This window comes from Aegilops tauschii, chromosome 2, assembly GCF_002575655.3.
Source record: "Aegilops tauschii subsp. strangulata cultivar AL8/78 chromosome 2, Aet v6.0, whole genome shotgun sequence".
NCBI classification, from domain to species: Eukaryota; Viridiplantae; Streptophyta; class Magnoliopsida; order Poales; family Poaceae; genus Aegilops; species Aegilops tauschii.
In genome coordinates, this window is record NC_053036.3 from 484,736,710 (window position 1) to 484,746,856 (window position 10,147).

At 50.0% G+C, this 10,147-nt stretch overlaps 1 protein-coding gene across 1 annotated transcript; it reads left to right on the top strand.

Annotated features, from left to right (window-relative positions):
* Positions 1-6,916: 6,916 nt before the first annotated feature.
* On the top strand, positions 6,917-9,599 carry LOC109750202 (phenylalanine ammonia-lyase). The gene is made up of 2 exons (XM_020309157.4): positions 6,917-7,487; positions 7,604-9,599. The coding sequence occupies exons 1-2, from the start codon at positions 7,105-7,107 to the stop codon at positions 9,348-9,350; spliced, it is 2,130 nt and encodes a 709-aa protein (XP_020164746.1). The 5' UTR covers positions 6,917-7,104; the 3' UTR covers positions 9,351-9,599.
* The last annotated feature ends 548 nt before the right edge of the window (positions 9,600-10,147 follow it).

Here is a 10,147-nt window from a genome sequence, read left to right on the forward strand (position 1 = left end):
TTCACGGGTCACCTTCCTAGTGCTCAATTTTGGTATCAGACACAATACTTATTCCCGTTGCTCAGAACCCTTCAGGCATCAAACGATTGCCTGCCCGCTCGAAACTTCCCCACGATACCTCCTTACTTTGCTCTCGATATTGTCTTAAATTTCCATTCGAGAGTTACTTTCCGTCACCTTCCCCGATGTTATCAACCAGATAGTCAACCGTTCAGAGGCCTATTATTCCGAAGTTACCCCTTGTCCTTCGTAAGTACGATGGAGTTCCCGAAGGAAGGATGCCAGCTTCATCATGATGAGTGGCTTCCCTACCGAAACCGAAGAAATCCTCTGGGCGGGTTCCTTATCTTTACTTAATACGGAACCGAGACCTTGACTTCTTCTTATCAGAGAAGCAGGAAAATGAAGACATCAACGTAATGGATCAACCGCTTCGAGAAGAGCAACCAAGATCGAGAACGCTCTTAGAATTTCGTGACCAAATCCCTTTCCCGTCACTTCCCCTCTTAAATCTCGGGACGAGATTTCTTGTAGTGGAGGAGAATTGTGACGCCCGGATAATTAGGTACAGTAATCCCACGTTAATGATGCCACGTCACCACGGTTACTGTTGTTAATCTCGTGTTAGTTCAAAATCGATTCGAAATTCAAACTTAAAATAAAGTCAAACGGTAAAGATTTTCAAATATTAAAACTAAAATGTTGGGGTGTTGCCAAATAAGGCATAGGTAATTATTGTGGAGAAACCACACTTTTATAAAATGTTTAAAGGCTCTAAAGTAATTAAAATAGCAGCTATGACAATTAAATAAATGCCTTTTAAAAATAATAATAATGCAAACTATTTTAATTAGGTGTCAAACTTTTTGGGGCAGTAGAATAAATTATAACATTAAATTAGGAGTTGTATTTATATTTTATAAAACAGAAATTAAAAGAATAAAATAGAAAAGAAAATAGATAAAGAAAAGAAAACAGAAAAGAAACAAAAAAAAAGGAAAGACAAAGCCCCCCTCCCCCTGGGCCATTCGGCCCAACTGGGCATCCAGGCCACCAGGAGGCCCACCCCATTCCCCCTTATCCCCCTGACCGACCGAACCCTAGCCCGATCCCCTTTCCCCACTCGCCCCACTCCCTCTCCCTCGTCCCACTCCTCCTCGTGCCTTCCTCCCCCGATCCAGAACGGATCGGGGCATGGGGGCCCGATCCCGAGCGCGCCTCGCCGTCGCCACCACGATGCCATGCCCCATGCTCGCCGTCGCCCATTCCTCCCCCCCCGATCTGGATCGAGATCGAGGGCTCGACCACTGACCCGCTCAACGCCGCCCCGCTGTCATCGCCGTCACCTCGTCACCGGGGCTACCTCGACGGACGCCATCGCCGGCCTGCTTCCTCTCCGTCGCGCCGTCGTCCCCGACTTCCTCCTCATCCCCCCGTTGCCCCGATCCCTACTCCCCGCCGTGAGCTTCCTCCCTACCCCCCTTTTCTGTCGCCGGCGCCGTTCCCCCCCCCCCCCCCCGCCGCGCCCGGCGCGTGCTTGTACGCGCTCCCGCGCGCCCGCGGCCCGCGCTCACCTCGCCTGTCGCGCTCCTGCCGCGCCCACCGTTGCTCCCGCTCCGTCCCGCTCCTGGCCGCGTGTAGCCCGCGCGCTGGCCGCGCCCAGCGCCTCCCCCGCTGAGGCCTCTCTGCCGCGCCCGTGGCTGCGTCCAGCTGCGCCGTGGCCATGCCGTCGTGCCCTTTCCCCCGCCGTGGCTCGCATCCGCCCCGCTCGTCGCCCCTGCTTCACTCCCCGTCCGCCCTTACGCCGCGCCCGTCTCCAGCCGTCGCCGCCTCCTGCCACGACCCTCTGGTGCCACCCCCCTCCACTCAGCCACGCCGGCCCCGAGCGCGACGGCCACATCCCGCTCGCCCGGCCTGGCCGCGCCTCCTACCTCCCACTCCCCGCCTAACTGTCTGCGCCGCCATGACCTTGGGCCCGCCCACACGGGGGCCGCACGCGCTAGCCGCTGCCGGCTCCGGTCGCCGTGGCCCTGGGCCCCCCCCCCTCCGCGCCTGGTGCTGGCGCTCGTCGCCGACGCCTTCTCTGTGCAAGAGCGCACAACCAGGACGCATGGCCGTGTGCCACTGGCCAATGGGGCCCGTTCCCTGAAAAGGAAAAGAGACAAAAATAAAACAGAAAGAAAAGATTTGGTAAAAAAATAATAATAAAATAATAAAAATAAATTGAATTAATTAATTAACTAAATTAATTAAGTTAATTAATCCTGTTTAAATTAATCTAATTAATTAGTTAATTTAATTAAACAGTAATTAGTTTAACTAAACCCTAATTAACCTAACAGAGTATGACACATGGGTCCCACTGGACCCACGCGTCAGTTAGACCCTGTCAACCCCTGTTGACTGCTGACGTCAGCATGACATCATGCTGACGTCATAAATGCATTTTAGGATTAAATTAATTCTGTTAATTCTAGAAAATGATAAAATCCTTTTAAAATTAATATAAAATAAACCGTAGCTCGGATGGAAAAACTTTGTACATGAAAGTTGCTCAGAACGATGAGACGAATCCGGATACGCAGCCCGTTTATCCGCCACACATCCCTAGCATAGCAAACACGCAACTTTCCCCCTCCGGTCCGTTTGTCCGAAAACGCGAAACATCGGGAATACTTTCCCGGATGTCCCCCCCCTTCGCCGGTACCTCCTACTGCCGTGTTAGGGCACACCTAGCACCGCTCATTGTCATGTCACGCATCGTCATGCTTATGTTTGCATTGTATTTACTGTTTCTTCCCCCCTCTTCTCTCCGGTAGACTACGAGACCGACGCTGCTGCTGCTCAGTTCGACTACGGAGTTGACGACCCCTCCTACTTGCCAGAGCAACCAGGCAAGCCCCCCCTTGATCACCATATATCGCCTATTCTTCTCTATACTGCTTGCATTAGAGTAGTGTAGCATGTTACTGCTTTCCGTTAATCCTATCCTGATGCATAGCCTGTCATTGTTGCTACAGTTGTTACCCTTACCTGCTATCCTACTGCTTAGTATAGGATGCTAGTGTTCCATCAATGGCCCTACACTCTTGTCCGTCTGCCATGCTATACTACTGGGCCGTGATCACTTCGGGAGGTGATCACGGGTATATACTATATACATTATATACATGACACATGTGGTGACTAAAGTCGGGTCGGCTCGGTGAGTACCCGCAAGTGATTCTGATGAGGGGGCTGAAAGGACAGGTGGCTCCACCCTGGTAGAGGTGGGCCTGGGTTCCTGACGCCCCCGACTGTTACTTGTGGCGGAGCGACAGGGCAGGTTGAGACCACCTAGGAGAGAGGTGGGCCTGGCCCTGGTCGGCGTTCGCAGATACTTAACACGCTTAACGAGATCTTGGTATTTGATTTGAGTCTGGCCATTTGGTCTATACGCACTAACCATCTACGCGGGAGTAGTTATGGGTATCCCGGCGTCGTGGTATCAGCCGAAGCTCTTCTTGACGTCAGCGACGGAGCGGCGCGCGCCGGATTGGACTGGAACGCCTGCTAGGCTAGGTCTGCTTCCGGCCGCCCTCGCAACGTGCAGGTGTGCAATGGGCGATGGGCCCAGACCCCTGCGCGCATAGGATTTAGACCGGCGTGTTGACCTCTCTGTTGAGCCTAGGTGGGGCTGCGACGTGTTGATCTTCCGAGGCCGGGCATGACCCAGGAAAGTGTGTCCGGCCAAATGGGATAGAGCGTGTTTGGTTATGTGGTGCACCCCTGCAGGGAAGTTTATCTATTCGAATAGCCGTGTCCCTCGGTAAAAGGACGACCCGGAGTTGTACCTTGACCTTATGACAACTAGAACTGGATACTTAATAAAACACACCCTTCCAAGTGCCAGATATAACCCGGTGATCGCTCTCTAACAGGGCGATGAGGAGGGGATCGCCGGGTAGGATTATGCTATACGATGCTACTTGGAGGACTTCAATCTACTCTCTTCTACATGCTGCAAGATGGAGGCTGCCAGAAGCGTAGTCTTCGACAGGATTAGCTATCCCCTCTTATTCTGGCTTTCTGCAGTTCAGTCCACTGATATGGCCCTTTACACATATACCCATTGCATATGTAGTGTAGCTCCTTGCTTGCGAGTACTTTGGATGAGTACTCACGGTTGCTTTTCTCCCTCTTTTCCCCTGTCTATACCTGATTGACGCAACCAGATGCTGGAGTCCAGGAGCTAGAGATCCCGAGGATGATTCTACATGGAGTTCGGCTTCGAGGAGTAGTTAGGAGGTCCCAGGCAGGAGGCCTTGCCTTTTCGATCGTTGCTACTTTTGTGCTAGCCTTCTTAAGGCAAATTTGTTTAACTTATGCATGTACTCAGATATTGTTGCTTCCGCTGACTCGCCTATGATCGAGCAATTGTATTCGAGCCCTCGAGGCCCCTGGCTTGTATTATGATGCTTGTATGACTTATTTATGTTGTAGAGTTGTGTTGTGATATCTTCCCGTGAGTCCCTGATCTTGATCGTACACATTTGCGTGCATGATTAGTGTACGGTCAAATCGGGGGCGTCACAGAGGCGCAGGTAGAGAGGGATGAGGAATTGTTTTTGGCGCCAGCAACTAAAATATGAGTAATGCTACGTCCACGGATAGGTCAGGGGGGATCTACGGGCTGGCCGGAGCACTTAAATTTAGGGTTTAATTAGGAGAAGTTATTTATTTATTAGGTCAATTGACTAAAAGAGTTATTTAGGCCAATAAAATCAGGACATGTCAGTTTTTTCCTAATTATCACCTAAATCTTCCGATAAACTTTGTAGGTGGAGCATTATAGCTAAAAATCCAGATCAAACTTCGAAACACACACCGGGGAAAAAAATCTGAAATAAATTGTTCCAAAAGAAGACAAAACATGAATAGTGACAGAAATAACACTATTCGCAAAAGGAATTTTCTTTTTCAATGTATATTTCGAATTTTGATCTGAATTTTTTAGGGGTTATAGACTATGTCTTGTGAACATCCACCATTTTTTCAGAATTTTTTGAAACATCTTAATGTGATTACTTTAAAATTAGAGCATGGGAGCATGTGAAAGGTGGACATGTTTCAGTGTCTCTTCGATTTTCTAGAATAGAGAGCCTTAGTGCGGATCTACAAGAATGAGAACATGTAGTATTTGAACCTGAGTTCACATGCTCTGTAATGAACAGTCAAATCAGAAAATAAGTTCGAAAAATAAAAAAAATTATGACTTTTTTGTGGTAAACATTGATGAACGCTTCAACCGTGCAAAATGTTGTGATGAAATCACAATCGTGCAGGTCTGGGCAAAAAAGGCAAAATCAATGCTTTAAAAAGACTATTGTTGGAGGGAAAATTTTGTTCGCCACTCCAGATTTTGACATTTCACTTTTGCCACTCTTAGTTTTTGACAATTGACAATTATCACAATTGCCATTATGTGGCGAAAGCTAAATTTTCGGAGTGGCAATTGTGATACATTGTCAAAAGCTAAGAGTGACAAAAATAAAATAAATGATTTTGCTTTTGCCACGGAATGGCAATTGTGATAATTCTCAAAAGCTAAGTGTGGCAAAAGTGAAATGTCAAAATCTAGGGTGGCATAAGAAAAATTGACAAAATCGATTGTCATTTCATCACAAAAAGTTGCACCTAGTTAAAACATTCATCAATGTTTGTCACAAAAAAACTCAGAATTATTTTAATTTGTTACTGTAGTTTTTGAATTTTACTATTCACCACGGAGCATGTGCGCTCGGGATCAAAAGAGCACTTTTTGTAGAATGACTCCATCTTCACCACGGAGCATGTGTACTCCCGACGTCAAGTTACTCAAACGCTTCACCCCTGCGAGAACCCAAAGCTTTGCTTGTTCTTTAAAATGTAAAAGTTGATTCGCGGTGGCGTAGATTTCTTTCGAAAGACCTTCATGTTTCTCTCATTTCGGATTGACCAAGTGCTGAGCATCACAAGGGACACTAATGCCTTGCTACCGGTGGCAGTTGAGTCCACCAATCACCCACGGAGTGATAAGCCCATTAGGAGGGGTCGAGGTTATCGAGATCCGAGACCTAACCAAGCTTTGATCAACCTCTAAACACACATTTCAGACAACTGAAAACATATACTACTCCCTCCCTTTCTAAATATAAGTCATTTTAAAGATTTCACTGTAGGCTACATACGGAGTAAAATAAGTGAATCTATACTCTAAAAGGTGTCTATATACATCTGAATGCAGTCTTTATAGTGGGATATCTAAAAGGACTTATATTTAGGAACGGAGGGAGTATGATGCATGCACGTATAGAAAAAGGTGAACCTCCCAGAAAAAAATGGTAATGTCATCAGTCCATACCAACGTTGCCCGTAGCAAAGTTAGATTCCTCGGAGACAAGATTGAAGAAACAAATAGCATTGCATCTTACTCTTTTCTTTCCTAAATATAAGTCTTTCTAGAGATTTCAACAAGTGACTACATACAAAGCAAAATGAGTGAATCTATATTTTAAAATATGTCTACATACTTCCATACGTTGTAGTCCATTTAAAGTGTCGAACGGAGGGAGTAGATAACTCGGAATGAAAATTAACTCGGACAACGAAGTCAGCAGGGCAGATAGCCCTCCGTGCCACCAACCCCCGTCCCCCTCGCGCGGCGCGCACCAACCAGTTCGTGCTTTGCCCACGTCGACTCAGTCCGGCTGCCACAAAGCGAGCACCGCGCGTAGCCACCGCCCCCGCTCCGTGCGCTCCCGTGGCGACAGGAGCTCCGCACCAACCAATTCAGTGGTCAACCTCGCCGTCCAGCTCTACACCAACCCACTGCCTCACACCTACTCCTACTACTCGGTTGCGCCTCCGCTGCCTATTTATTCCCTCCCCTCCCTCCATTCCCCTCCAAGAAGAGCTTCAGCTTCATCTGCAGCTACAGCTCCTCTTCAGCACAACCCTTTCTTCAGGACACAGATCAATCCAGATACGCATACACCACCTGCCGAGTGCCGACGTCTAGCTGCTAGCTTACTTTCGGAATCCAGATACACATACACTTGGTTTAGTACGTCTGTGCATATTTCAATGGAGTGCGAGAACGTCAATGGAGATGGCTTGTGCGTGGCACAGCCGGCGCGGGCTGACCCGCTCAACTGGGGGAAGGCGGCGGAGGAGCTCTCGGGGAGCCATTTGGAGGCGGTGAAGCGGATGGTAGAAGAGTACCGTAAGCCGGTGGTGACCATGGAGGGCGCCAGCCTAACCATCGCGATGGTCGCCGCGGTGGCTGCCGGCAGCGACACCAGGGTCGAGCTCGACGAGTCCGCCCGCGGCCGCGTCAAGGAGAGCAGCGACTGGGTCATGAACAGCATGATGAACGGCACCGACAGCTACGGTGTCACCACCGGCTTCGGCGCCACCTCTCACCGGAGGACCAAGGAGGGCGGCGCTCTCCAGAGGGAGCTCATCCGGTACGAATTGAACCGCCGAAGAAGTTCCACTTCTACTTCCTGTTAAGCACTTCTGTCATGTGTATGAGTTGCGTTTATGGAAGCCTTATTTTTTCTTGTGTTGTTTGCCTGTTCAGATTCCTTAACGCTGGAGCCTTCGGTACCGGCACCGACGGCCACGTTCTGCCTGCCGCGGCGACGAGGGCGGCGATGCTCGTCCGAGTCAATACCTTGCTCCAGGGATATTCAGGCATCCGCTTCGAGATCCTGGAGACGATCGCCACACTTCTCAACGCCAACGTGACACCATGCCTACCGCTTCGGGGCACTATCACCGCGTCGGGTGACCTCGTCCCACTTTCCTACATCGCCGGCCTGGTCACCGGCCGCCCAAACTCCATGGCGACAGCTCCGGATGGTTCGAAGGTTAATGCTGCAGAGGCATTTAAGATCGCCGGCATCCAGCACGGCTTCTTCGAGCTACAGCCCAAGGAAGGCCTTGCCATGGTGAATGGCACGGCGGTGGGCTCAGGCCTTGCATCCATGGTGCTTTTCGAGGCAAACGTCCTTAGCCTCCTTGCTGAGGTCTTGTCGGCCGTCTTCTGCGAGGTCATGAACGGCAAGCCGGAGTTCACCGACCACTTGACCCACAAGTTGAAGCACCACCCCGGGCAAATTGAGGCTGCGGCCATCATGGAGCACATCCTTGAAGGCAGCTCCTACATGATGCTCGCAAAGAAACTCGGTGAGCTTGACCCACTGATGAAGCCAAAGCAAGATAGGTATGCACTCCGCACGTCGCCGCAGTGGCTTGGCCCTCAGATTGAGGTCATCCGTGCTGCCACCAAGTCAATCGAGCGGGAGATCAATTCCGTCAACGACAACCCACTCATCGATGTCTCGCGCGGCAAAGCTATCCATGGTGGCAACTTCCAGGGCACGCCCATCGGTGTGTCCATGGACAACACCAGGCTTGCCATTGCTGCGATCGGCAAGCTCATGTTTGCCCAGTTCTCGGAGCTGGTGAACGACTTCTACAACAACGGTCTGCCTTCCAACCTCTCCGGTGGGCGCAACCCAAGCTTGGACTATGGCTTCAAGGGTGCCGAGATTGCCATGGCCTCGTACTGCTCCGAGCTCCAATTCTTGGGCAACCCTGTGACCAACCATGTCCAGAGCGCGGAGCAACACAACCAAGATGTCAACTCTCTTGGTCTCATCTCCTCAAGGAAGACCGCAGAGGCCATTGACATATTGAAGCTCATGTCCTCGACATTCTTGGTCGCGTTGTGCCAGGCTATCGACCTCCGCCACCTCGAGGAGAATGTCAAGAATGCTGTCAAGAGCTGCGTGAAGACGGTGGCTAGGAAGACACTGAGCACTGATAACAATGGCCATCTCCACAAGGCACGCTTCTGCGAGAAGGATCTTCTGCTCACAATCGACCGTGAGGCCGTGTTCGTGTACGCAGATGACCCCTGCAGCGCCAACTATCCCCTCATGCAGAAGATGCGTGCAGTTCTTGTGGAGCACGCCTTGGCCAATGGTGAGGCCGAGCGCGACGTGGAGACGTCGGTGTTTGCCAAGCTTGCCATGTTCGAGCAGGAGCTCCGTGCAGTGTTGCCAAATGAGGTCGAGGCCGCCCGCAGTGCCGTGGAGAATGGCACTGCAACACAGCAAAACCGTATCGCCGATTGTCGGTCATACCCGCTCTACCGGTTCGTGCGCAAGGAGCTTGGAACAGAGTACTTGACCGGGGAGAAGACGCGGTCTCCTGGCGAAGAGGTGGACAAGGTGTTCGTTGCCATGAACCAGGGCAAGCACATCGACGCGCTGCTGGAGTGTCTCAAGGAGTGGAACGGCGAGCCCCTACCTATCTGTTGAACAGAGGATCCAGGAATGGAAGAGCAGCTGCTTCAGATTTCAGAAGGCTCCAGTGATTATACTGTTTTTTCATTGTAATTTCTAAAAGTTGATGTTTGCAACGTTCTTCCAGAGCTTCCAATGCCAAAGATTGCAATTGCATGACTTGGTAGTGTTGGGTAGCCGGTAGAACTTTGTTGATGTAAGTTATAAAAGGGTACAGTGTGTGATAAGTTTCCATGATAAATATACTGGTTCAAGAAAGTAAAACTCGTGCCTTCCAGAGCTGCCAGTGGTAACTCCGTACTTGCTAGTTCCATCAACACTGTACGAGGCCGTCTCTGAGTTCTCAATCTTGCATCTAGTTTTTGCAGTTTCAGTACTCTGCTCACTAAGTTCAATCTAGACTTTAGTATAATGACTAACACTGTATTATTCACCTATCGTACTACCGCATACCTCTTCATACAATGTTTCGATTGTTAAAGTAAGATACAGGAGGGAATGTCACATGAATGAAGATCCTAACACCAAAACCATCCTTAATTTACTGCTCATCTCAGGATGTCCATAACCAAGGCACATACACATGAAGTTTCTCTGCGCTTCTGAAGATCGCACTATTTTTTCAGTTCTAGTCATGCGTCGGCAGGAAACGTATATGGAGATTGTAAGGTTGCTCACGCATGTGGCGCGTATTACTACTCCTTTTGGCGCGTGCACCGACTGTCCACCGTATCCTACCGACGTATGTATAATGTATGTCCGGCTGCACCGGCCGGCCACCGTATCCTGCCAACTAACGCGTTCGTGTTGGA